The sequence below is a fragment of the Takifugu rubripes genome, chromosome 21 (assembly GCF_901000725.2).
Source record: "Takifugu rubripes chromosome 21, fTakRub1.2, whole genome shotgun sequence".
In the NCBI taxonomy this organism is placed as follows: domain Eukaryota; kingdom Metazoa; phylum Chordata; class Actinopteri; order Tetraodontiformes; family Tetraodontidae; genus Takifugu; species Takifugu rubripes.
The window spans coordinates 17,112,249-17,139,608 of NC_042305.1; the positions used below are offsets into that span (position 1 = coordinate 17,112,249).

At 43.2% G+C, this 27,360-nt stretch overlaps 1 protein-coding gene across 4 annotated transcripts in view; it reads right to left on the minus strand.

Annotated features, from left to right (window-relative positions):
• Positions 1-47: 47 nt before the first annotated feature.
• Positions 48-27,360, minus strand: part of LOC101078044 (rho guanine nucleotide exchange factor 28-like) — a 28,231-nt gene continuing 918 nt past the window's right edge. Inside the window, exons 4-41 of one of the 4 annotated variants that reach the window (XM_029829019.1) lie at positions 25,264-25,405; positions 24,608-24,717; positions 24,212-24,398; positions 22,859-23,042; positions 22,590-22,791; positions 22,302-22,377; positions 21,784-21,830; positions 21,140-21,212; positions 14,445-14,566; positions 13,986-14,368; positions 13,354-13,519; positions 12,784-12,895; positions 12,463-12,543; positions 11,735-11,777; positions 10,741-10,830; positions 10,042-10,165; positions 9,150-9,294; positions 8,831-8,886; positions 7,837-7,894; positions 6,079-6,208; positions 5,716-5,846; positions 5,486-5,626; positions 5,131-5,381; positions 4,936-5,061; positions 4,733-4,850; positions 4,258-4,512; positions 4,108-4,184; positions 3,844-4,022; positions 3,650-3,747; positions 3,382-3,573; positions 2,820-2,951; positions 2,583-2,716; positions 2,451-2,498; positions 2,230-2,334; positions 1,946-2,113; positions 1,586-1,837; positions 1,181-1,517; positions 48-1,075 (exon numbers count right to left, since the gene is read on the minus strand). In XM_029829019.1, coding sequence (XP_029684879.1) covers positions 888-1,075; positions 1,181-1,517; positions 1,586-1,837; positions 1,946-2,113; positions 2,230-2,334; positions 2,451-2,498; positions 2,583-2,716; positions 2,820-2,951; positions 3,382-3,573; positions 3,650-3,747; positions 3,844-4,022; positions 4,108-4,184; positions 4,258-4,512; positions 4,733-4,850; positions 4,936-5,061; positions 5,131-5,381; positions 5,486-5,626; positions 5,716-5,846; positions 6,079-6,208; positions 7,837-7,894; positions 8,831-8,886; positions 9,150-9,294; positions 10,042-10,165; positions 10,741-10,830; positions 11,735-11,777; positions 12,463-12,543; positions 12,784-12,895; positions 13,354-13,519; positions 13,986-14,368; positions 14,445-14,566; positions 21,140-21,212; positions 21,784-21,830; positions 22,302-22,377; positions 22,590-22,791; positions 22,859-23,042; positions 24,212-24,398; positions 24,608-24,717; positions 25,264-25,405 — 5,463 coding nt within the window. In that variant the 3' untranslated portion in view covers positions 48-887. Of the gene's footprint in view, positions 1,076-1,180; positions 1,518-1,585; positions 1,838-1,945; positions 2,114-2,229; positions 2,335-2,450; positions 2,499-2,582; positions 2,717-2,819; positions 2,952-3,381; positions 3,574-3,649; positions 3,748-3,843; positions 4,023-4,107; positions 4,185-4,257; positions 4,513-4,732; positions 4,851-4,935; positions 5,062-5,130; positions 5,382-5,485; positions 5,627-5,715; positions 5,847-6,078; positions 6,209-7,836; positions 7,895-8,830; positions 8,887-9,149; positions 9,295-10,041; positions 10,166-10,740; positions 10,831-11,734; positions 11,778-12,462; positions 12,544-12,783; positions 12,896-13,353; positions 13,520-13,985; positions 14,369-14,444; positions 14,567-18,312; positions 18,627-21,139; positions 21,213-21,783; positions 21,831-22,301; positions 22,378-22,589; positions 22,792-22,858; positions 23,043-24,211; positions 24,399-24,607; positions 24,718-25,263; positions 25,406-27,360 lie in introns of those variants that run through there. The other 3 variants (XM_011615900.2, XM_029829020.1, XM_029829021.1) reach the window with 3 other exon arrangements.

Below are 27,360 nucleotides of genomic sequence, written 5' to 3' on the forward strand. Positions count from 1 at the left end.
TGATTCGCACAAGAGCGCGCCACAAACGTGCACAAAAAACACAAATGTTTGTTGTGATGATTTTTATGTACAACACATCATTAAGGCACATCACAGTACAGAGTACAGAGATTACACCAATGCATATCAAACATCATATTCACAGTGCATGAAGCAAAATGTGCACACAATAAATTATTAGACAAGGCGGAAAAGGAAAGAGACACTGCTAATTATAGCATCAGATAAGATTTGGCACTTGTGGGCGGGGGGGGGGGGGATGCATTTTTCTTTGAACAAAGTGTGCATAGGCAGCCTTTTCCATCCAAGTATACACATACAGTATTTATTATTCTACAATAGTGTCACTATTTTAGCCTTTCAGATAAACCCTCTATACATATTAGTCAGTTCTCACAATATCTCTCTGTACATACATCTGGGGAAGTTCTTCATTTTCACCACAAATATTTCCATTTCCTTTTAAGTGCTCATGGGAAAAAACAGCAGTACTTATGTCCAATTTTTGGTACATTAGGTCCCAGTTGATGGGGCACTAAAGTACCTTTATCATCAAAAAAGTGCAACAGATACTAAAAGGAATTATGGTAGAAGTAAAAACACAGGAAGTGTTATAAAAATGTCTGCAAAAAGGCTGATGTTACCACACAGGAAGAGTATGATTAACATCCACCACTGCTCACTGGCAAAGGCACCAATTTTGTTGGACTGTAACTGTGCATGCTTCCTTCCTGCCTCTATTCCCTTTTCAGTTTTTCTTTTTCATTAGACTTATATCCATCGATAAGATGGATAAAAAGGCACGCAAACACAAACGAAGCTACAGATATATTATTTTAGGTCCAGTTTGATATCGGGGCAGCTTAATCGATCTTCTCTAATGATTCTCAGAGATAAACAATGTTCTCCTCTCCTGCCTCTTCCCCATTCTGCCCTTCAAGTGAAAGGTAGGCCTGTGGGGGTAGCAGGGGGGCGAGAGAGGGAGACGATGGATAGTCGTCATCATAAAGTCCATGACCCGTGACCTCTGACACCCAGGGGTCAAGAGATCGCCTATCCAATGGTGGGCTGAAATCTGCAGGAGATGGGGAAAAATGTTTTAGAAGAAATGAAATGCTCGAAGCCAGAGGCGACATTTTGTGTTGATCTCACATCGACTTTGGCTTAAAAGGTGACTTACTCGTGGTTGGTCGCTGTGTCTGAGCAGTGGAGTCATGGAGAGGCCAGGAGCAGCCATGGCTCTTACTGTGGTTCGGGTACGTGAGACCCTCTGGAGGCTGTTTGTTGTGCGCCTGACTCAGCAAGGTGTTGAGGCTGTTGTACAGGCTGGCACTGAGGCCGACGTTAGCGGTGTAGCTAGTCAGAGCGCCATCCCGGTTCTTCTTTGGCAAAAACTGCTGCTGGTTGTTGTTCGCTGGCTGGTGGAGCTGGTTCTGATTCAGGGCGGCCAGCACAGTTTCGTTGGCGTACAATGAGCATCGGCCATCCAGACTCCCTGTGCGACTGTGAGTGGGAACCTGGAGAATAGAGACAGCACCGGTAAGAGAGCAGCTCCCTAGCGCGCATCACCTGCCTCGTCCCTCACCTTGTATTCATCCAGCGGTATTGTAACAGGCAGGCTGCTCTGGCGGTTGTGTCTCCAGCTCTGCAGTACCCTCTGCTGGGCTTCCACCCTCTCCTTCTCCATCTCCACGCTCCTCTGCCCTTCCCTCAGCCTGTCCACATTTTGCTGGTACTCCAGCAGCTGGGCCTCCAGCTGCTCCCTCTCGCAGCGCAGCCGCGCAGCCTCCAGCAGGCACCGATGCTCGCGCTCCTCCAACAGGCTCTCGTGCTCGCTCTGGAAACACGTGTTGAATGAATGAATCACAATAACACACACACACATTCCAAAAGGCATAAAATACAATTATTCTATGGTGATGTGGCCAAAGAGCAGAATATTTACCTGCTGTTTTTCTCTGGCCACACACTCTCTGTCCCAGCGCTGCTGCTCTTGTTTCAGCTTCACGTGCATTTTCTGCACCTCATCGTCCATTTCTTCTTTCTTCCTCTCTAAGCTCTTCTTATCTACTTCCTCTTTCTTCTTATCTGCAATTCGCGGCTTCTCCTGCACCTGCACAACAGTTTGACACGTCTTGTGAAAATCACTATTTTAAAAAAAAGCGACTGGTACAACACTTGGCCAAAATGTAACCATGGATTCCAACAGAAAGGGGACGTGACAGTTACCTGACTCATTTGGAGGGAGGCGATGCTTCGGAGCTGAGGTTTTTCCCCCTCCTGGAGGAGGAATTTCTGCACTTCATGGCAGCTGTCCTGCAGAGTTATAGTGGCCTGCCAACACCGGGACAGTTGGTGAAACTGTCTACTGAATTCCTTCAAATCCACAATCATCTGATCCATGTGAAATAATAACCAAAACAATGACGTGTACTAAAATAGAATCCTACCTGCAGACTGTAGAGGAGCTGAGTCAGACTCTGGACGCTCTCTGCCACCTGCACACAAGCATGTCATTGAAGGGGAGCTTGGCTTCAGGTTTTACTTTATTTACAACTGTTCAGGAACAACAGTAGATGAACCTTGGAGAGCGTCCCTTTGCCGTCTACTCTCCTCAGCTCGATGGCAGAGCTCCACAGCGTGCCGTCCATCCCCGTCAGCTCGCTGTCTGAGCCGAGAGAGGTTGAGCTCATACTGAGCGTGCTCAGGTAATCCGCTGTAGCAGCAAGAAAACCAGACAGGCTCAAGTTAATGTCACAATGACCATGCGGATTTCAAGAGAACCAAAAATCCCGAATGTTGGTGTTTCTGGGGCTCACGTTCAGAAGGAGATTCCTGTATGCTGCTGCCGTGGCTGTTGTAGCTGCAGCCCACTGGTCCCCCTACAGGAGAGCTCTGACTTTGACCAGAGAGGCTGTCCCGAGCCTGCAGAATGTTCATCAGATTCTCCGCTGCAGAGGGAGAGGGATTTGATATCTCAGTGCTATTTTGTAAAGCTGTTTCTCAGTTAGGCTTCTTCAGACTCCCTATTGGCTGAGCTATAGTGTGCCAGGTATCAGAATCTGCTAACCCCACAGGATGTTGAGATAACCCATTTAACTGAAGTGACGTGATGTTAAAAAATTGAATGCAGATAAGATACAAATACGAGACATGTCCGCTTTAAAATAGCTAAATCGTTTTAACGACTGCTCATTTAAATTCCAGCAGTGAGTTTTTTACTTCAGTACACGTGTTCTTTAACTTTTTAGAAGCCACACTTTTTCTCCCGTCGTAGCTCTCACAGTTTCTGTAAACCACGATACTCAAATAAAACTCAAAATGTTAATTACCTCTCACAACCCCCACCCCTAAACAACACAACACAACACAAGAGGTTACCTTCTCTGAGAGCAGCAGTGAGCAGTGAGGTAGCCTGTGGAGGAATTTCGCTGTCGGCGTCCGGCGGCACCAGCAGGTGGCGCTGCGCCACAGCTTCGGGTGAGTTGAGGGTCAATTCTGTCAGCTCAGCGTACAGCTGTAACTTCTCTTCCAGAGTGTTGCAAATTTGCTGGTCATGCCCCAACAACGTTTCTACACCAAAGATCAAAATTTGCTGTTTATGAGACGATGATAACAGAAACGATTTCATGCACCCCCCCCCACTTACCTTGGAACTTAGTGATCTTCTGCACTCGGGCTTCTGCCAATCTTCTGGCCTCCTCCGTCTCAGCACATCGTTCCTCCTCCTCTTCTTCCTCAGGACAACTATCAGATAGACCGACAGGTTTGATAATGCATAACACACACACACACACACACACACACACACACACACACACACACACACACACACACACACACCTCTCTACAGCTTGTCGTATGTGTCTCATCCATCCATTCCGCTCATCTTTGCTGGATGTGTGAACTTCATACATCTCTGGTCCTACTGAGGAGGCAGAGATAAGAAACATGCCTCTCTCCTCATTAGCCACTTCTCTAACTATGAGCTTCTGCAGCGGTATTACGGGAGGCTTTTGGTCCTGAAACAGGAGATAAAACCACAATAAAGACACGTGAACACATAGTGGCAGATAAAACGAGCTGTGTGCATCAGAAGACTCTTACCACGGCAGCAAATATAAAACGTTGGTCTTTCTCTTGCAGAAAGACAAGAACATCAGTGAGCAGAAGAGCCAGAGTATCTGCAATTAAAATTAGATTAGAGATTAAAGATATAGACTTCAGTACAACAAATGATGTCACATTCATTTGTACCTTTGAGACGACCCGTGGCAGTTTTCCAGTAGACCAACCCTTTATGTTGCAGGTCCCTGTGCTTGCTGTCTAGGTCTTGTTTGCGGAACACCTTGCCATTCTTTAGCTTAGCTGTGCTTTTGTTCTCCAGCCGAGCCAGCACTTCCTGCAGTTCCTGGCACTTTTCATATTTATTTACAGTCAGGTCCACTGCAGTGATAATGTCACGAATCTGAGCCAGGGCGCAGGACAGGTTAAAGTGTTCCTGGCTTCCTTCTGTGGGAGCCCCAAAGAAAATAAAACAATTAAAATCAATAATTTTTGGTTTATTTTAATTACTGTATTAACAAATATATACAGTATATCAGTTGGACACAGGAAAATCAATGAATCCATGAAGTACCCTCTAGATTTTTTCTCTACAGATGCTCCAAACGTTCTAAAATTAAATATTAAGATTTAGAGAGTTGTTCATGGTAAACTAGAGGCAACACACCCTGAGTGTACTGTAACATCCTCTCTAACAGCACCGGATACTTGGTAATTCTCTGGGTGATCAGCAGGATGAATTCTGGCACCCCTCTTCGTCTGACCAGAGAGTTATTGCTCTGTTGCTGTGGGCAGAGGGATCAATCAGTTATATATTTGGGAGCGGAAATAAAATGCAAAAATAAAACGAGTTTTAGTGGAGCAGCTTACTTTGACAAAGTTTTGAAGCTTTTTATTTTGCTGCAGTAGTTCTTTGAAGACGTTCACAGCCTCTGTGTGATGGCTGCAGAACTCTCCATACACCTCCTTCATTTTCTCTGCATTTTCATCTGAAAACTGAGAAAAAGGGCCCTGAGTGATTGATTTTTGAGTTTGTTTACAGGTAAAAATGTACCTTCCACCTACCTGTTGAAGCAGCACATCTCCAATCTGATTGATAAAATAATTTTGAGGACTGTCCGGTTGGGTTCCAGCCTGTCGCCTTTCTTGTAATGCCCCAAAAAGGTTTCTGTGAAAGAGCAGCAAGGAATCCAAACAAGGGAAAATCCGGGCCACACAGTCCCAGTCAAGCTGTAGCTCCTCCACCATACCTCTCCTGAACACTTCTGACATGACTGTCAGAGTCTGGATGTGATGTAACTCTGTCTGGATCAGCTCTACACGGGAAAATGATGAAAAGACACTGGCTGAAGTCATCAGGACCTTAATGAATCCCTGAACAAATATATTAAATATTCAATATTGCATTTAGCAGGCATACCATAAATGACATCCTGTCTTTTCACAGTGCGTCTGTCATGTTGCTTGCAAAACTCTGGACTGACGGCCAGACTCCACGACTCCACCTCAAGTCCCAGCAGGTCAGCAGAGAGGTCACTCAGCAGAGAGGCATCAACAGCATCTGTGCAACCCAAATCCCGGCTCAGATGATTTAAAGTGTCAACTATAAGTGTCGGTGCGACACGTTTCAGAGGAGCGTGTGGTTCTCACCCTGTGCAGTCATTGGCTGCTCAGTGGAAGCAGGCGTGGCTGCGGCCGGCGTTCCCTCATCAGATGGCGAGATGTTTGTGCAAACTGCGCCGCTGCACTCACTGTCCACCGCCCCAGCATCACTTAATCGCCTCCAGTGAAACATAGTTATTTTGATTAAAAAAACTGAGGTCAGCTGTCCCATTTCCACTGGGATACACAACTCTCTTTCTGCCAATAATCAGTTTAAATAGAATTAATCAAACAGGATTAATCCGTTTTGCTTCAGTGGAGAGTTTTTAAAACAAGGAGGCCTAAAGACACCTAGTTCATTTCAATCAAGTTCAGATCCAGATTGAATTCCGATATGCTGTGTGTTACTACCTGCTGTCTGTAGATATGGAGAGGCTTTTGGAGAGAGGGAGGGCTGTTTCTTTTTTATCTCTGGTCATTGGAGGAAGTGAAGAGGAAGAGCACGGGGAGAAAATGGAGGCCGTAGAGCTTTCTTTATAGGCTACAGAAGGGAGCAAAGCAGTGAGCAGGAAAATTAGTATTTTCACTTTGGTGACCATAAATTTAAATGCGTGAAACGTCTGTTTTGAGTTCTTCTATTTATATCCTTGTAGCTGATGTCTGGAGTAGTAAGTGTTCAATAAAGCTTGGTGGGATGATTTCTCCTGGGCTACCACCTTATCGTGGTGGAGGGGTTTGCGTGTCCCAATGATCCGAGGAGCTCCGTTGTCTGGGGCTTTATGCCCCTGGTAGGGCCACCCATGGTAAACAGGTCCTAGGTGAGGGATCAGACAAAGCGACCCATGACCCCCTAATGATGATAAACAACATTGGTGCCAAGTTTCCCTTGCCCGGATGCGGGTCACCGGGGCCCCCTCCTGGAGCCTCGCACGTTGGCGAGCACCTGGTGGCCGGACCTCTGCCCATGGAGTCCGGCCGGGATCTTCTGCACTGGAGTGAGGTGGTGTTCTGAATCTGAGTGGACCGTGTTCTGTGCCTCCATTGTTGAGGCGGCTGACCGGTGCTGTGGCCGCAAGGTGGTTGGTGCCTGTCGTGGCGGCAATGCCCGAACCTGGGATGCCGTCAGGCTGAAGAAGGAGTCGTATCGGGCCTTACTGGCCTGTGGGACTCCTGAGGCAGCAGATATGTACCTGCAGGCCAAGCGAAGTGCAGCTACGGCTGTTGCCGAGGCAAAGACCTGGTCACGGGAAGAGTTCGGTGAGGCCATGGAGAGGAGTCCGCAGTAATGCAGACTCTGCACTGGTCCGTAGTGGTGAAGAGAGAGCTGAGCCAAAATGCGAAGCTCTCGATTTACCGGTCGATCTTCGTTCCTACCCTCACCTATGGTCATGAGCTTTGAGTCATGACCGAAAGAACAAGATCATGGGTACAAGTGGCCGAAATGAGCTTCCTCCGTAGGGTGGCTGGGCTCTCCCTTAGAGATAGGGTGAGAAGCTCTGCCATCCGGGAGGAGCTCGGAGTAGAGTCGCTGCTCCTCCACGTTGAGAGGAGCCAGATGAGGTGGCCTGGGCATCTAGTCAGGATGCCCCCTGGACGCCTCCCTGGTGAGGCGTTCAGGGGGCTCCCCGGGAAGACCCAGGACACGTTGGAGAGACTGTGTCTCTCGACTGGCCTGGGAATGCCTGAGGATCCCCCCGGATGAGCTGGAAGAGGTAGCTGGGGAGAGAGAAGTCTGGGCCTCTCTCCTTAGGCTGCTGCCCCCGCGACCCGACCCCGGATAAGCGGTAGAGGATGGATGGGATGATTTCTAAATTCAACGTTTAAATGGGTGTGACACTATTTGAAAGAATAGTATTTAATTTGATTGTTTTTTACGCTCAGCGTCAGAGGCCGAACACCCAGTGAAGACCTCATCTCTGCACACACTCAACACATTCAACCTCTGTCCTCATGCACAAACATGCTCATAAACATTACCCCAACAAGATCCCCCACTGAGATGGATTAAGTTTTAACTTTTTTTAACTAAGAAAAAAAAAAAAAACCTTGTAAGGGGGGGTCAAGGGATGTTGACAAATGGCTGTCTTCATTTACTATAGCAAAAACAAGGGAGGACAGGTAATAACTTGATCTCAGAACAAGGGAGTAGTGAGTGAAGGGGGGACTCACTCTGTGGGAGAGACAAGGTCTTGCTTTTCATCAGCAAGGCATTCCTCTCCAGCGGCTTCTGAGGAAAAAACAGACATAACCAGCAGTAAATCGTGGAGCCAATGCAGTTGTAGCAAATTCAGCCAACAAAATTTACATTATGTGAAAAGAACTCGTGTAGGACACCTATTAGGCACTGTTCCAACAAAAGGTTGGAATTTACTCTTCCTGTTGTGTCCACTTCCTTGGTCTCAGGAACTCATTTACTTCTTGCTTTGATATTATGCCTTTTTTGTTAACATGGAGGAATGTCACAAGAAGCCAAAGCAGAGGGGAGCGGAGCAGCAAACCACATGCAAATTTAGACCTGACGCAGACTGTAAACTTAGAAGAATCCTTTAATTAAAAATCAAAAGGCTTTAACATAACAACTGTAGCGTGTTAAGAGACGTTAGCATAAAAAAAGGTAAAACGTATTTTTCCTATTTGTTATCTGCGTTTACTCAGATGCAGCGGCGCATTCACCCATTTGTCTTAAACCTGAATAGCTTTCTTTGTGTTTTCTTGTTTTGCCAAAGTTTGTGGCAGACTGAATCAGCTGCATGTGTAATTTCAATTCACTCACGCCCTGCCTTCATGACATTCCAGCACCTGCTACAGAGAAAGAGTGTATAGTGTGTTCCATTTTGGTCTAATCAGACAAAGGCCTGTAGTGACATTGGAGTCCCACACATGTCTTTGGGTTAACTCCTGCAGACGTTTCCTTTCTTTTTCTCAGCTACTGTCACGCTTTCATTGAGGCACCCAACAACAGTTGTCCCATGCAGAGTCTCCCCCAAGTCAGCTGTTGAAGGGTTTTACTCCTTCAAGAGTAGTCAGAGTTGCATTGGTGGTGTCTCTCGCTATTTCTGTAGTCTAGCATTTTAAAAAGATCCACCTATAGACAGACTTAATAATATTTTTGATAAACTGATCTTGATTATCTGATTTTACTGGGGTGTGTGGGGGTGCTTACCTTTCCGCAGGCTCCGGCAGACTCACGACAGCTTTTATGGGCGTGCAGAGAACAGACTACAGGCAAAGACAGATGGAAACCCCAGTTAATTTGATTAGTTAACTGACAATAAACAAAATAACCAAAATGGGTCATAATGTTGTGTCAAAATGGCTATAAAGTTGCCCTGCCACCTCATGACAGATGTTAACTTTAAAAGAGGGAGAAAACTGATTGCATGTTCTTTACCAAATAAAACATAGAGAAGCATGCACAAAAACCCCTAAACAGTTCAGCAACCACAGACATAAAACAACAGCACTGACAGTGCAGCACTTACTGGAGCACTGCAACAGTTCCTTCCCAGAAACAGACTTATCACAGGCCACACAGAGTGTGGGACCAGATGGAGAGACAGGAACAAACTGGTGTCCATTAGTGTTGCTCGACCTCTCTTTTCCTTCCTTTATCTCTTTTGTCTTTACCTGCAAGAATTGTAAATATTTTAAATTCACTCTCTCATTTTACAGTTAAAACTAGAATGCCACATAAACCACCGACGAATAACACAACCCGCAGCAGCAAAGCAAGCAGAGGAACAGAGCCGTCATTCTCTTGCTAAAGCACACCTGTTAAAGTGGAGCTAGTTGAGATAAAGGGGGGGTCTCTGATCTTTTCTGTTTACTCTGTTAAAAATGCATGTAGACCGCCTGCTGCTGTGGGGGGGAGTATTAAGGGGAACCCTCCACATGTGCATTAGAGTAATGTTTATTATCTTATTAAGCTTTACAAGGAAGTCTCTGAGTACGTGTTTTCTGAATGTTTCTGAACGTACACGATGGGTTAGTGCATGAAAACACGTTGTTGGACGCATGCACACGTTTTATTAGATGGAGCGTATACTATGGAATGTGTTTTGGTTCCTCATGCTGTGTGAAGTCGGGTCTATACATTATGTAAGAGGATATTTTCACTGTGTCCTGTTGCTAAGACCTGAGGAGAGGGAATTTTCTCCATTACCAAATAAAGGCACTGTGAAGAGACAATGGCTCCCCAGCACAGAGATCCTGACATGGCTCCTTTCAAAGGTGGTAAACATTTTACTACACCACTTTTGCAGGCATTTTCAGCTCTGGCCTGTTATAGTTCTATAAGTATTCAACCATTTCAGTAAATTCTTCAGCAGCCTGAATCATGTTTTCCACTGGAGCCCCTCCATTGTTTGGACTCACCTTGGTTTTGTTGCGAGTGCTGGACATCCTGCTTTTGAGGAAGCTGAAGGTCCGGCTGACTTTGTACTTTTCTGACTCAACCTTAGATGGAATGATGTATTTGTCCCACTCCTCATCCTCGATCCTGTTTCAATATGAACATTTTAGTTCAGCAACATCACTTCAATAACTTGCACTGTTTCTGGCCTGTGGAAGACTGCAGCATTATAGCTAAAAATGAACACAATAAACTGACGACAAAACAGTTTATTGTTCTTTTTATACTTATAATGCTTGTGTTGTTGATGCTGGAAAGAAAGAATGTCCAGACAGTCTTCCAAGACCCCCACTCTACAGACCATTACTCTTACCAACATGCTTGGCATGCTTGGAAGTCACTATGAACTTGAGAGGATTCTATTTATAGAATGACCTTGGCAAGATGCAATTAATAAAAAGTCTTGACAGCTACATATGCAACATTATATATTCTGGGTGAGAGACAACAAGGAGAACTAAAAGAAGAGAGACATGCAGTGTCATTTTACTGTGACCTGATAGAAAAAGTGTTAATACAATCTACTTCTGAGCACTGACACATGCCCAAACACAGCTGCATGGAATCCACGTGGTTAATGAATAAGCTGGAGAATGAAGACGGGGTTAGAATGGGTTAAGCCACACATGCATGGCTGTGAAACCATTTTGGTGAAAACATACTCTTTGAGGAACTCTGTGAGGGTGATATGTTGGAGTGAGGTGGTGTTCTCCTCCTCTGCTGACTGGGCCCGTTTACGGAAACCCAAAAGCCTGCATGGATATAACACAACTCAGACGAGGATGTTGCGTTTCAGATCATCATCTGAATCTAAACAGTAACCACATGTAAGATCATCACAGATTCAGGTTGGAAGAATTTGTTTGGACTAAGGAATGCATGGTTAAAAAAAAAAACAGATATATGGAGTTTACATGTAAATGTATGTCACACAGACTTTTTCTTCAAACAAAATAATGATTTGTTAATATTCAAGATAAAGGCAACATCCACAGATCGTTGACACTAGAGTAACAGTGAGGTCATAGATAGTAGCAAAGAATGATGAATCTGATCACGTTTTTCCCAATATTACTGATTATCTCATATAACAATTTCTGTTCTAAAAGATAAGGTTCTAGAATGTTTTGACTGTTGGCAATGCATGGTTACGGCAATAAAATGCATAAGCGGGTGATATTTTTATGAAATGAGTGAGATGAGCTGGCTATAAAATTAATATATGTTATGACAGCTATGAAAGAATATCAGAATAAGAAGATTTTGTACAATTCAGAAATTAATGTTAATTTTGTATGAGCTGAAATACGCAGAGAGAGTACATCCAAAGAGAGTATACACTTTACTAGTATCCACTGTAAAGTGTAATTTTGGAGAAGTTCTTTAGTCCAATAACATCTTGGTATTTTGTTGTTTACATGAGGTTTTTCTGAGGGTGAAATAAGGGCATAATTCTGGCCCTGGTCCTACATCAGGAAGTATGTCATATCCTGCACACTCCCATCACAACCACACGTTTACGTAGGACACAGATACACAAATGTTGGAATACACCCATTCAGCCAATCTGCAACTACTGGGAAAAGGTTACCTAAAAGGGAGGAAGACGAAAACAATGAGCACACAGCAGAGAGTATTGAGTTCAAATGAAATTACCTCTTCTCTCTTGGAGTCTCATTCAGGCTGAAAGCTCTCTGCTCTAAAACAGAGAGCATAAATGCAAATGAATAAACATGAAACACGAGTTGGCAAAACTGAATCGATCTTTAAAGCTTTTGAAAACCACCATCACCAATCAAAATTTAAACAATCCAGTAGAGCCCCACAGAAATATATAAAAGCGCAACTGTTTTGGCTTAAAAACCAGATGACAGTAAAGGAGCTTGAACCAAGAAGAAAGCAAAATATGCACCAGCATATATACCCTCAGAGTAGAAACACATCCTACTGCAGATGAGTTTTTTCCAAAGCTTTGCAAAGACCAAAACAGTATAGAGCATTATTTGTCAGTCCATACTGACAGAAAATATGTTTTGATTACAGTTTTAAAACTGATGTAAAGCTCTGGAAAAAGTCAACTTCTCCAAACGTCTCCAAACATTTAGAAAAAAAAGTTCTTTTAACGCACTGGTTTTACATTATACAGAATGATACCACACACCAGAAAAGAAGAGAGCGACCACAGCGATTAACATCGTGTTTTAGTGAAGATTTAATTAGTAAAAGACATTATTAATTTAGTTTTCCTGCTCTCTATTTAATTTCAAATCCATGTTCACTTTAAGTGTTTAATACAAGACTTGAAGTTTGATTGCAACAGGCACTGATTCATCCCAGACTTCAGCAGGAAGGTTGGAAAGGCTGCCAACCATTCGTGTACTTACTAACTTGGTTCAGACGGGAGAGGGATTTAGAGAGAGAAAGAGCTTGGAGAAGAGAATGACTGCTGCTGCTCAATGCACCATCTACATGGGACAAAGCATGACCTTAATGCTGCGCACTTGTAGGTTTTCACATGTACACGCGAGTCGGGCGGCCTGAACACAACTGTGCTTTCACTCCACCCAAAAATACACGTTAATGGAGGGTTGGTTGATTTATGACACCTGTATGTGAGTTCCTATCAGATGTTTACAGCATGTGTCCATTCAGTGGCTCCTGGGAACACAAAGGTCACAAAGGCTAAAAGGTCATAGGTCATTCACCTTCTGTCAGATCACCGATGGTCACATCTCGGTTTAGCTGTGGCCGTGAAGGCTTTGCTTTGGGGGAGGAGTAGGAGTAAGAACGCAGGCGCACCTCGACCTCCTCTGGTTTCTGGATAAGGAGGAGGATCAGACAGAACGGATAAAGCAGAGCTGAATGCTGGAGTCCATAGGGCCGCCTGATACATTACATACATTGCAATACATTTGATTGACTGACTGACAGAGCAGATACAGCTGACCATCACAACTGTTATTTTTAACCCAACATTCACTTTAAAATCATGATGGTGCCACTGGGGCATAAAAAAATTCTAATTCTGTCAACTTCCTTTTAACCTCTGATACAAAAATTTCATCGTATTGTTTGTAACAAAATAAATAATTTTACAATGATTAGCAATTAAAATGAATACTAATAATAAGCATTCTGATCAAAACCACCATTGCCATTATTAATACTACTACTACTACTACTACTACTACTAAGAATAATAGAACTAATTATAGCAATATTTGGTCCACATTCAGAGTCAACCGTTAATAAAAGGGGTATAATTAAGATTGTACCTGAGTGGACTGGTGTGTGCTGTCAGAAAGTGTACGGTTCAATTCTGGTGATGTGTCTCTCTCTTCTCCTGAGCTCGACTGAAATACGGAGCTCTGCTTTAAAGAAGAGCAAGGGTATGTATGTCCCAGCATGTCCTCTTCTTCACTGTCGCATTCAAGACTAGGACTTAACACACACATAAAGGCAGACAATGAAACAGGAGTAAAAAGGATAACGTGGTATGCGGTAAATTATAAATAGTAGAGATATTTCTTTGAAACTGCAAAGCTGAATATCTACATTTTAAAATAAAAATACACGGAGCTCCAATCTGTCCGTACTTCCTGTCATGTTCAGACTACAATCCCTGCGTAAGAAAGCAGTGCTCCTGTTGATATCCCCAAGCGGGGGTGTTTGGTGGTCTGTCTCTAGATTTTCTCACAAGAAATGTTCAACTCCAAAACGGTTGTAAAACAAGTTTTTGTTTTGAGTTTTCATTCCCATAGCAACCCAAAAAAACAGTAACTCAGAAGCTTTGGGCAGACAGATTAAAACTTCTAATGTCTAAGTGTGACAGTTCACACTTTAGTTTAAATATAAAATGTTTCTTCTCTGCTCAAAACTTAACGCGAACTGAAAAACTGGGCCTTACCTCAGGCCCCGGCTTGCCTCTGTAAAACTGCATCCTTTGCCAGGCAAAGCAGGGGAAACTGGTACACCCGACGAAGTTTGATGCCTCTGTGCTCCCTCAAACAAACGATAAGGAGAAGCCAGTGGGGAGGAAGGAAAAGACGTGGAGGAAGAGAAGGGAGAAGGGGGGCCGACACGAGGGAATGGCCCTCGCCGACTCTCCTGACTAGGACTGTGGATTCCCTTGTTGTCACTGTGTGGCGACGATGGATGCCGTTTCTGAGAACAGGTCCTAGACTCCGGAGAAGACATGAAGAAACAATCCCAGCGTGAGTTGCCACCAATGGGTAGAGGGCTCGTCTCCTCTTCACCTGGAGAGTGATATTTCGTATCAGATACAGCCACCTGAAACAGAAAAGGATTCATTTGTAGCTCACGCTGGTGTCATTTAAATCCGCTGTGCAGATAGAAAGAAACTCACCGGATTCCCTTTCATATTGTTGCTGTACATTCTGTCTTTCCCATGTATCATTGCTGCGAGCCTGGCAGCCGCAGCTAACGTTGGAGATGAGGCCTGACTCTCCCGCACTGACAGTTTTTTTTCTGGAAACGGGGAAGCCACAGGCAGAAACAGAGAGGGGCGGGGGTGGGGTTCAATATTACATTTGGTTTCCACAGCAACACCAAATAACTTCTGACAAACACGGGAAATGACATAGACATCCTGAGGAGTTGCATGTCATTGTTCAAGACCAGGAGTCTGTGTATGGGTCTGTCTGGTTCTCTGTAAAAACACACCAATGGGTGTGCAAGGAGTCATGAGTGGGCATCTAATGCAAGTCTTCTCCCCACCCTGATTTTGCTCTGGAAGCTGAGTGGAAAGAACTCCCTGTGAGCACACAGTAGTATTGAGAGGACCTCCTCAGACACAGTAGAGTCACTGTGAGCAGTATTCAGGATGTGAAGTTTAACAAGGAAAAAAAAACCTCTAACTCTCAAAACACACACAGTTCCCTCTGGGATGTTGCTCTGCACAAAACCGAAGCCACTCCACAACACAACTTCTCAGAAGGTCTCCCAAGGAAGAAAATAACCAACAGATTGGAGCTGTAGCAACACTCAAAACAAGTCTTGAGGACAGATAGTATTTATATTTTGAGCTGAAACAGTTGATCTTATGTAGATGTGATGCATAATTAGAACATAAGACATCAATAAATCAACATTAACATGAATAAAAGTATTTAAATTTGCTGGTATAGTGTGTATAGTTTCAGCACACCTTATTTATATGCACATTTGTGTACTATTCAGTAAGACAAGCACATGTGGAATGCATAATCTGTTCAATGACCCACATGTTCCCTGTAAAATGATGGAATTTAATATAGGCTTATAACTGACAGAAAACAAAACCAAAGCTGTAGGATCATCCATTGTTATCCAGTCAAAATCCCTTTGAACAGCAACTAATGAGTTCAAGGTTTAAACAAAGAAAACAAATGACAGAATTAACTTTGAAGGTTCAGTAAAATGAATTAAAATTATCTGATGCATCTGCATTAGATCCAAAATATCTTTAATGTTCAAGTTAGAGTATCTGCAGAGTATCAGTCTTGTTTTCCTCCAGATTCTGATTCCTGTTTATTAACTTTCTATAGAGGCAGATAGAGAATAAAATGCTGTTTTCTAACATATCTTACTAATTATCGTTGGTTACATTGGCATTACATTTTTTTTAAAAATCTTTGAAGGCAAATATGAAACTGGATTTGAATATTTCTGCTGAAAAGTGCATCCATCTGTAATGAAAGACTTGCTGAACAAATATTGAACAGTCTGAAAAGAGTCATGGTGTCTAACGTCATTAAACCCTGACAGCCATGTGGAATCTTAAATTACTTTTAAGGACCCTGGTATGTTTTATTAATACTGTAACTTCCCCTTAGTGCTCTGCAGGATCTTTTAAGTTGGCATACAGCATTTTGGGCAACATTATGTGCCAACAGAAACTATAACCCTGGCTCAGATTTGCATTACTGAGCCAAACCATAAGCCTTATAAAAAGGCCAATGACAAAAATGTTTCCTCTTAAACTCACTAAGCAGATAGAGACTTAAAATCTTTAAAAATCTATAGATTATACATAGTTGCCAGCATCATGGAGTACAGACCACCGGCATTTCTAACAGGGAATATGTTAACAATCAGATGGGTTTCATCTAGGTCTTGAATTCAGAGCAACTTTAATGAGGTTACCAGATGATCTCTGTTCCATCCCCACGTAAAGGCATACATTCAAATGAATCCACCAAATAAACATCAAACACCACAAGATATAAATTCATGTAAAACATCTACTGTAGGATTAGTTTTAGTTCAACAGCAAATCCAGAGGGGTCATGTTTTGGAAGGAGGTCAAACTACTGTTTGAAAGTAGATACTGTTTCTCATAAGCCTACTTCAGGAGCCTGACAGTCAGGAGAAATAATGAAGGTTCTGTGCCAGGTCCAGAGCCTCAGCCTGCTACCATGGGCATGATCATTAATGCACCTCTGACCCATAAACACTGCCCGAGTGAACATTACTGTCTGCTGCTGCAATCTGCGTTTAGATTAGTTGACTGGAGAGAAGAACTCAGAGACATGCAGTATATACTGCATTTCTTACAAGACTTTTTTTCCCCCAGTTTTTTTTTTTTTTGCCAAGACAGAAAATACTGTTCACGGGTTGCCACTTCAAAGAAGGTTTTGAAGAATGTGCAGCAGAGCATGGGGCTATTTATGTGGGATTTTGCTCATGGAAAGTATATTTGGATGTGATCTGATATTCACTACATTCCCTCTGTGAGAGCCGGCCCTTCACAGTAGCACTGCCTGGAGTAGAGAGAGAAAAAGAGAGCTTGAGTGTTACAGAAGCCCAGACAAAGACTGTAGTCACTGCCAGGTTTCCAGACCAGGGCAGTTAAACACAGGGGGTGACCCTTCCACCTATGCACACCCCTGGGACAGAGACCTAGAAAAGCGGGATGGAAACAGGAGGGGGTGTCAAAGGGTTCGTTTCAAGGTTTCCTCTCTTTGGAGGAAGCTGATTTGCTGAAAAGGGTATAAGGTAAACAACATAAAGTTCAGCAGGACATTATATTTTCTTGCCTTGCTTGTTTACTATGAACAATTATGCATGAATGGTGATTAATGTCCTTTTAAAGCACTGCAACTTCTACTTTGGCAGAAGAAATCAGCGTTTTTACAAGGAACAAAACTGCAACAAGAAGCAAAGAAGTCCGTAAGCGGGAGGGTGCAGTTACTCTGCCTCAGGTTCATGAAAGGCCATTTAAGAATCATTAAACCTGTCCACCAAAATCCACAGCCCACTTTCAGTGATGGCACCTGCGGTCAAATAACCCCGTCCAAGCATCATATTGGGCATTCTCACTGTGTTTGCATTTGCCTCGACCTGACCAAAAGATCCAGGAAGAGGTCGACCTGGAGTGAGCGCTGATCACTCCTCTAACTAAAGAAATAAACTTGTGCCTCCTGCACACCTGAAAACACATTTCACTTCACACATCCGCTGTTACAGAAACCTTGCTTTGTTTTAGATCCCCCCTTCTAAAATTGCCTCTGTATTTTTTTCTATTGTTGCCATGGTTTCTGCATTGAGGCTCTGACAGCAAGTAGAGAAAAATTGCCAGTGCCAATCACAATCAGACGGCAATAACAAAGATACGGTTGCAGCAATTTCTGGTGAGCGATAAGGACACTGGAGTTAAGCCACGACAGCCACGGCAGTAACTTTTGCACCTCACTGACCGCTGCTATCTAATAAGGTCAAAGCAACTGAGCAGCAGTCAATCATGCAGACAACAGTCTGGCCATGGAGATGCCAAAAGCCCCAAACCACCATTCAATCAACTTTGAGTGGACATCTGACATTCCCCAACATACTGTCAGATATCAGGTTGCATCACTGCCAAGTTATCTAAGTAGAATGACCCGCCGCCGCCGCGGAGGCCTGTGAGTGAGCATGGGTAAATGGGAATTGTCTAATTTTAACTGTATTGTTCCACAGCGAGCAGACAGACATGTCCGGCAGTGGGCAGGTTTGATTTCTATCACATGATATAGCAACAAGAGCGCAAATGCAAATCATCTGATGTTTGTCCAACGCTACAAAAATTCAAACATCAGTAAAGCTTTTGTTGGAAAGGCTTGATTACTAGAGAATCCGACTTTGAAACAGAACACGCGACCGTGTCAAATTAGAGGACTCATATATGGAACAACTGACGGCAGACACGTAAAAAGTTTTTAAAAAAAAGAATGAATACATTTATGACTAAGTGTTACCTTTTTTGCCCGTCTTTCTCTGCATCCTCATCTTCGGAAATGAGGGCCAAGAATAATTGAAAGGAGAATCGGAATCAGAATCCATAATTTGCTGTTTTCGAGAAAAAGGAGGACATCCGAATGGCTGAAAATGTCCGTCCAGTCAGTGAGTGAGGTGTTCTTCAGTTTGAATCCATTTTCCAATGGGCACTCTAATCGCAGACTAGTCTGCAGTGTTCCTTCTCCTTTCTCCAGAGCCCTGCTGTAGACTCTCCTGACACTTCAGGACGTAGCCAGCATGTTCCCCTATGTCTCCCCCAACCACCCCTCCCCCTACATTCAACCCCTTCCCCCTCTATAGTCCGCACCAACTGTCTAACAGAGCCGGATCCGAACCCTGCGCTGGCTCTGTTTTTGCTCCTTTAGTCCTTTTTAGTGTCTATCTCCAACTTACTTGACTGTCTGCTCTTCTCAAATCTGTGCCAGCCAATGGTTATCAAGTCTTTGCCTGCCACCTCACTCAAAAGGAAAAGAGATCAACACATGCTGACAGGAGCAGGGGGAGGAGTGTATTGATGGCCGGAAAGAGTGACTGAAGGGGGAGAGACAGAAGGAGAGACAAAGTCAAACATAGAAATGACTTCAGAACCTATGGCGAAGGCAAACACAGAGGCAGACGGCCAGCTCAGCGGAGGAGGTGAGTTTAGAAAACGGAGAAAATCATTAACCCCGTGAGTCTATAATTGCCTGAAAGACAACGTGCAAACCATTCATCCCAAATATGCCCGATTGCGTGCCCAAGACACTCACTCCCCTCTCTGCTTTTCACTTAACACGTCAAAGCCAAGTTGGGGCGAAAGAGGTAAGAAGAGCGTATATGAGTGAGAAACAGGGGTGGGAGGGGGCAGACTGCCAGGTCAGCAGCCTCACCATGGAGACAGCAGTGAGAGCTGCTGCTGTTTTCTTCTTCTGTGCCATTTACCCCCCTCTTCTTCCTCCTGCCAACTTGCAACGGCACTGCAATGCATTTGCGCGATACAATTAGTTTTTGCAGGAGGTGGTAAAAGTAAGTGAAAAGGATGGGAGAGAATACCAGACAAAGGCACTAAATGTGGATTTATAAAAGCAGGAATGTGCTTAAAAAGATGGAGAAGGGGTTAATGGGGATTTTACAAGCAGCCTATGCCTGTATAATGAGGGAGAAAGTAGTACAGTACAATAAGATGATAGAAGGTGTTGGGAGTGTCTAGAGGCAGAGTGATGGGAGATTTTGAGTCTGTACTGGTGAAGACCGAAGCCGTTTCTGCTGGCGTCATATCTCCTTGTTGTTTTTCTCTGGGATTTCAAAAAGCTGCGAGAGCATTACATTCTCCAAAGCCCTGGAAAAGCCCCTTCTCACCCATAAACACCCTTTTTTTTTACTGCCCTCTACTGCAGGCATCCTACTGTAATCACCCTTCCAGAGGGCAAGTGCTCCTGAACAGAGACACTGGCCTCCTTCCCTTGTCCAGCGGAGGATGAAGTTGTTTGTTCACTAAATTCACATTGTAACGCTGAAATGGGAGGAAGGGCTCCAAAGGATAAACGTGCCCAAGTCTGGCTTGCATGTGTAGGTATTTGGGGGCTAGTTTCCATTTTGGGTGAGGTATTTGAAATTTGAGGGCATTAGACAGGCGAGATGAGAGAGACAAAAGAACAAGGTTGAAAAAAAATGCCATTATATCCCTTTGTTACTATAAAGTTAGTAAAATCGAGTATATAAAATATATTCATAGCTTTTTTGAGGGTATTTAACTGATTCTTTAGTAGTTCAGGACCAACATGAAGAAGTCGTTGGGAATATGACAGCAAGGTTCCAAATTCCTCATCTCTTGCTGAAGCCCCAGCTACATAAGTTTTGTCTGTCTGTTTGACGCAATGGCTGAAGTAACAGTGGGATCCCACAGTGTGCTTTGTTTGGTTAAAAGCAATGGTAATAGTGTGAAGGGAAGCATTTGTAATTACTTGGTTCAACCATGTCCCCCAAGGCTCAAATAAGCGTCACAATCCTGAAGGGATCGTGTAAAAACTCTGAGCTGTTTTCATACAACTACGGATTTAGGGGAAATCTTGAGGAGGAGATGACTTACTGACTAGTGTTCTAGTCAGAACCAAAGTGTTCAAAGAGATCAAACCAGGTCACAAACACAGATTCTTCAAAGATTCCACAAAGAATAAGAACCATACATGAGAATTCCCTCACAAATACAAATAAGCACTCACTGTTTAAAATGACTGAACCATACAGCCTGGAAAACAAAACCAGGACAGGAAGTTCAGACTGCAGATGTCCATTGTCAAATGTTACACAGGCTAGAGCCTCAAATTGAAACCACATCTTATGCTGAAGCATCATTCTGCTGTGAAGATATAGAAGCCATTTATTAACCCATGGGATATTCCCTCTCTCAGATCCTTCCCTTCCTGTGCAGACACACACCAGAGTGAAGCCACCTCCAGCTACGCAGCCAGGGTTCATTTCTCTTGCTGGCAGAATGATTTTTAACAGCGGGTCTCCTAATGCTCATTTACTAGGACTCATTTTCTGTGTCACAGCCGGCCACATAAAGTAGAGACAATTCCAGGCTTAAGTCGAAAGGAAATTTTTGCTTCAGTTGGATTCTTGATTAGGAGCTACCCAAATACCTTCCTTTAAATATAACGCCACCTAAAATAACACGGATCAATTTCAGCCAGATCTCGAGTTTAGGCAGCATGCGCTCCGAAATTAAAAACCAGATAAAGGCAGGTTCGTGGAAAATAATCCCATCTGTGTCTAAGTTTTCAAGAAAATTAATAAAATCCTCACCACAGACAGGCTGAAGAGGGTCATCTTCATCCTCCTCATTCAGGCAGAAAAACATCAGCGGCTCCTCATAGTCCTGAGGAGAAAAACAGGGAACATTAAACTTCAGGCTAAAAAAGTATTGCAAACACTCAGTGCAAATGTGTGAAAAGTACCTGCGTGTATCAGTAAATGATCAATTAGGTAACCATGTGTGTCACATAAAAGGAGTCCAATTGGATGACCAGAGTCATGTGCACACACCACACCTTCGAATGCATGAAATACACACTTGACTTCACACAAAGTGAGCCATTCAGTGGTGTGTGCAAGGTGCCAACTCTGACACTTGAACAATAAAAGTGAAACAATGTGACGCATTGATGGCTGTTGGTGCCGTTTTTGCTGTGATCCCAGTTAGCCATCGGCTATAGCAGATGTTTAAGGGGAAGAATGAATGGAGCTTTGAGACGGTGAGGGTTTTTTTTTTTTTTTTTTTGAGAAGTAACACCTGTTGTCAAAACATATGAAAAAAGACTCAAAAAGACACATTTGAAGCTAAATTTTGCACACAAAGTCGTGCAAACGTTTAGGGTACACATGAATGGGTATGTTTTATGTTAGCAATAAGTGATGCAGTCCATCAGTAATCTGCACCAAATGCTCACGTTTTCTTCTTCAGTGGAGGTTTCTCCGTTGACATCAGAAAAAAGCACTGAAAGAAGATGAAAAAAAGACAACACACTAAATGCAGCCATATACACACACAAAAAAATAGGCTTAAATTTTTAACATTAATGCCAGAAAGATTAACAATAGTGGTAGAGTCAGAGGAGAAGAAAATGAGTTTTAAAAAGCTTTTACAGCTTCTGCCAAATTTAAAAATCCATTGGTTTTTTTCTAACACAATGTAATTAAAAAAAAATCTTTAACGTGTCTTTCAGCCTCATATTTTCCTTTTTCTACATTAACCGACGTGCAATAACCTCGACCGTCCACAAGAGAGCAGTCAATGTCTATAAATATATGGCACTAAGCATTCCTTTGAAGGTTGGTTATCAAGCTTTATAGCCCATTAAAAATAAAAGGGCTCACTGACTAGTATAAAGTAGAGTCTAACTGGATGGTTTAGTCTATCTAGGTCACTCAAATCCCACAAAACAGTTGGATCAAAATTGTGTCATACCATTCTCTAGAGGATCATCCACTGCTTCCTCTTTTTCTATGATGGTTTCCACATGTTCCCTTTTGAGTGCTTTTATCTGTGGCAGGAAATAAATATTGGGAAAGGATGACTCGGTGTTTGGATCGACAATATGACAATATCCTTACATTCATTCACGCACATCCATACATCAACTAATATAAACAGGAATAATTCTGACTGTAAAGTCCACCGAGGAAGAGCCCTTATTCAGTTAAACTTCAGTTTGCTGTGCGCATCCATCCACCCCATTACTCAAGCTACACTTACCTCTCTAAGGAAACCTTCATCTCTGAGTCGGTCCCCGAGCAGGAGAATGTCGGAACGCCGGCTCTCCTCTGAAGCCCACCTCAGGTTTTGCCGCACTGTCAGCGTCAGGTTTCCTGTGTCATGGCAGAATCTCAGCAGGTGGGACCTGTTGGCCCAAACCTGGGACAGACCGGCTGGAGGTGTAGCTAGAGGGTTGGGTGGGCTGAATCAGAGTAAGTGAGTAAGCTTAATAGCATCAATAAAGTAACACAGATTTCTGGTGATCTTACTGTTTAAGCAACTCCAGCAGCTTGGTGTTGCCTAAAGTCTGTGCTAGCTGCAGCGGCGTGACGTCTTCTTCATTTGGCATATTGATCGCCATCAGACCGCCGGGCTGGCACAGCAGCAGCTCAGCCAGCCGATACAGACCCCATCGTACAGCCAAGTGGAGGGGGGACTCCCTGTTACTATGCACTGGAGGACAAGGGTAGAAAGCAATGGGGTCAGACTAACTACCACAATAACAGAAGCCACCGCCCCACCCCATGATAATTAGCCTCAAAAATGGGATTTCTTCTTGTCAACTGCATTAGCTCCCTCTGCTCCACAGACCCATTTCTAGGCAACTAAAGGTTTTTAAAAAGCGTCGGCAGTTCCTTATTTCTGTGCCCTCTGCTCAATGTGGTCTGTTTCCAGGTAACAGGCCTGCGTCAATCAGCTGTAATTCAAGCAGCTTATGTGGTTTTATATGTGGGCAGAATTAGAAAACATAAAGATGACAGGTTACTTCATTTCATTTTCTTGAACGCTTTATCCCTTTCGGAGTCACGGGCGGAGACGGGTTACTTAGTCAGCATAATGCTGAATGATAGTGCTAATAATGCTGAAGGCAGACATGTCAAGCATTTTCAGTGCATGGAAGAAACAATCCGCCCCAAAAGTGATAAAAGAAATACAAGGAATGAGCAGTTCACTCATGTACGAAACTGGCAATAGAATGATGTCATAAAGAGCGAGATTAAATTAACTGCAGATATTTAGAGAGAGACACACAGTGATACAACAGACCACTGTAACTATGTTAACCCTAAATCTAGTTTGTTATTTATGTAGATGGCCCATAAACACTCAGATTGCACAGACAGATGGTGGCATCTAGTAAATATGGTGTGGTCAGCAAGGAAACAAGCACACACACACACACACACACACACACACACACACACACACCCTCCCTCCCACAGATTTACTGAGCTCTGCCTAAGGCTACTTCCAGATGGAAAGGTTTATTAACCACATTACATGCTGCCTAATTGGCCGTGATGAATTCAGACAAAGCTCACATGAGACCGTGTTTGCTTCCGATTTTTTGCCCAGTGAGCATGGAAAATAGGAATGATGCCATAAGCAAGTTAAGGAGTTTACCCGTATTTGGATTATCTCCAAGTTTCAAAGGCAGTGAGAGATGAGGTGATGACAGGTGCTGATAGATCTCATGTTTTTTAATATTTATGAAAAAGTGCCTGCATTTAAAAGCAACCTTCTGAAACAGTCAGATCAAACTGCAGATTGTTTATCTGGTCACTTAAAAAAAACAACGTCATTAATAATATAAGAATGCACCGTTGAGAAAGGACACTCACCGTTTCCACTGTGGCTCCCGAGCACATTCCAATTTTGAGGAATATTAAGGTTCGCCATGGCCAAGGCAACATGATGATCCACAGTAAATCGGTGGCTCTCCTGGCCCAGGTTGAAAAGGCTGCTTAATTCCTTGTGATCTGCAGCAGTCAAACGATGTCCGTGTGTTACTAGGTGTTCTGCCAGGTCCTGAGAACAAAGCAGACATGCGGTTCTACACATATGGAAACAGGCATACAGGCAAAGAAATAAAGTCTTCACTGACGACTGCTGTAACCCTTTTAAGGGATAAAGTGGTGGAAGACAGGTGGATAGATGGACTGTGAATTAAATGCATCATTCTAAAGTATTCTTCTACTAACTTACGTGTAGGTTAAAAGCACATATTTCTTTAATACCTGAGCATCATCTTGGACATACTCCAATGAAGCTTCCCCAACCCAGATGAGGGATGACCTTTCTGAGCACAGGTATGCGTGGACAGACACCACCTCAGCAAGGTTATGTCCTGCAAATTGGAAAAGGCAGACTCTGAAGATTGCCTTTGTGCTTTACCCCTCTTTAAACACCCAATCCTCAAACTCAAAGCTTCCTGATGACTCTACACACTTTATTATCTTGTGTTTTGTGAATAATAAATACAGTCTTTGAGTCTCACTATCAAAATGATCAAGCATCTGCACTGCCCATCTGTATGGTCATAAAATGTATTTATTTCTTTTTGAATAAATGCAGCTTTTGTAGGGAGAGAAGAAGCCTGCAGGCTGGCCTGTTGTCTGTGTCAACCTACACAGTGGCTCAGTAATGTTGACATATTGTTTATGGAGCCATTTCCCTCCAGAGAGGAAGCTGATAAGATTCTGTGCCACTGGAGACAACCGGTCACTGTGTGTGCGTGCGTGTGTGTGCGGGCTTCTCGTACTACATGACAGACGGTCATATAAAATCTGGGATTAAACCATTACGGTTTTTAACTTTTCTATAAAAAGTTACACAAAGCGCACCAAAACATGCAAATACGAGCAGAAATGGGTTCATAGGGACACGCACGTACCAGGCACTATGAAGTAGAGCATGACATCATTGTGGGCCCTGGTAACATGGGCCAGTGTGGATCCTTCCAACACAACAAAGACCTCTGCACCCTCCGGCACCGAGTCTAGACCTTCCAGCAACGTAAACACCTTTGCCTGGCCCTGAGATGCAGAAGAGAGTCAGAGTAGGAAAATAAAGCAGAAACACGATGGACGGCGTAAAAACTCATAAAGACATTGGCTCACTTGAGGGGAAGAGCCTATTCAGATGCCGTGTTCTCCATTTCCATTACACCAAATCCCTTGACAACATTCCTCTTTGGGGTAGAGTAAAACACCCTCAATAAAAACAGGAATGTCTTTCTGTCTGCTAAATAACCTGCCCTATCCCATCACACCAGGACACATTAGTCTCCTGGAATGAAGTAGAAAGAGGCACAACTCTTTTATGCAGGTTGGGTGAACATGCTAATATCAGCTCACTTAATAAGACCAGGCTGTCCTGTGCATATTCTAGACCAGCGATCGCCCTACAGGACTGACTCAGTGTTGTTTTAACACACTGTTACAGTCCCTGAGACACCAGAACTGCTTCTAATCACTGTGCTCCTACAGTGTGTTAATGAGGATATTCCCTTTTAAATGAAGATTCAATTAGGCTCTTACAAAGGTCAAATTATTGAGATATATACTATATGTACAGTATATCTCCACAGAAGGACCTGGAGCAAGGGCAAACGGATAACCAAATATATAAAATATAATATTATAATGTTTTATATATAACAGTTTGCTTGTTCTACGTGATTCACAAATTACATTTGAAGATTCAACCTCTCAAAAGCCCAAATCAATGAATTTTGCTCCCTCTTTCACCCTGAAGGTTCTATTACCCTGCATTGCCTGAACTGAGGGGATTTTCTCCACTTCTCTCACCATCTGGGACAGAGCCATGGAGTAATACCACTTCTCGTTGTTCCCTGATCCCACCTTGGGTCCTGCTGATCCGTTTCTCTATTCCCAGTCATGCCCTCTGTGACAGCGAGGACATCAGGTTTCCTACAGTTTCACTATTGTCTGCACAGCTCCCTCAGTAACCTCATTAAGACTCCTCACCTCTGTGTGATTGAGCGGATGCTGAGCGCTAATGACACCAGATCAAATACTTGATTAGAACAGCAGGGACTGTCAAATGTATCAACAGCAACAGCTGAAACTGGCATTATATATGACATTATGGTATAGAATCACATAAGGTGACAGTTTTAGGCCATATTATGACTCACAGGAATAACCTGCATATTTCTCCTGTCATCGTTAGCATCATATTGAGCACATACCTATAAATCTGCTTTTTTTTGTGCACAAATGTGAAATATGAAGAGCTGAAGAGAATCCAGCAGGTTCTAAGCACTGGAAAAATACGCATCCGGCAGACTCCGGACTTCCTTGAAATTAGCCGTTTCATTTCTTCCTTGGTTGATTACTGCGTTTTTTTTGCTCCTCAAAAATCATCATTTTATAGAGAAACAGCAAGACTTCAAGTCCATGTCTTTAAAGATGTTATATCATAGTTTTTTGCTTTCTGCACAGAAACATGTACGTGTATAAATATGTACTGTATGTGTAGTACTTCAGATTTTTTATTTTAAATGTCAAAAATCAATTGTGTGGGTGTAGTGTAAGCAGTTCCCACTTTCATCCATTATTTCCAGTGTTTGTATATATTAATATCCAACAATAAAACCAATAAAACCACAGCTGAGAACTGACAAAGATCAAAAACAAGATCACAAATCAAACCGAGAGCAAGGCATGAAAAAAATCTAGACTGCAAACATAACGGCTCGTAATTACTCATTCGGAATTTCTACACACAAATGATGGGCTGCTTTTGGAACCGCCGTATCGATAGATATGAGTGGTTTCTGCCAAAGAAACTAAGATTCATTGCTCAAATAATCCACTGTGAACACCCAGTAATAATAATTTGAGTGCCCTCAGTGACCCTGCAAAAGACCTTTCGTTGGGAAAACTGTTATATCGTTTCTCTTTCTGCATTTTAGTCTCTTAGGGGAGACGGTGGTCTGAGACCTAAACTATGAACTGAACATTAT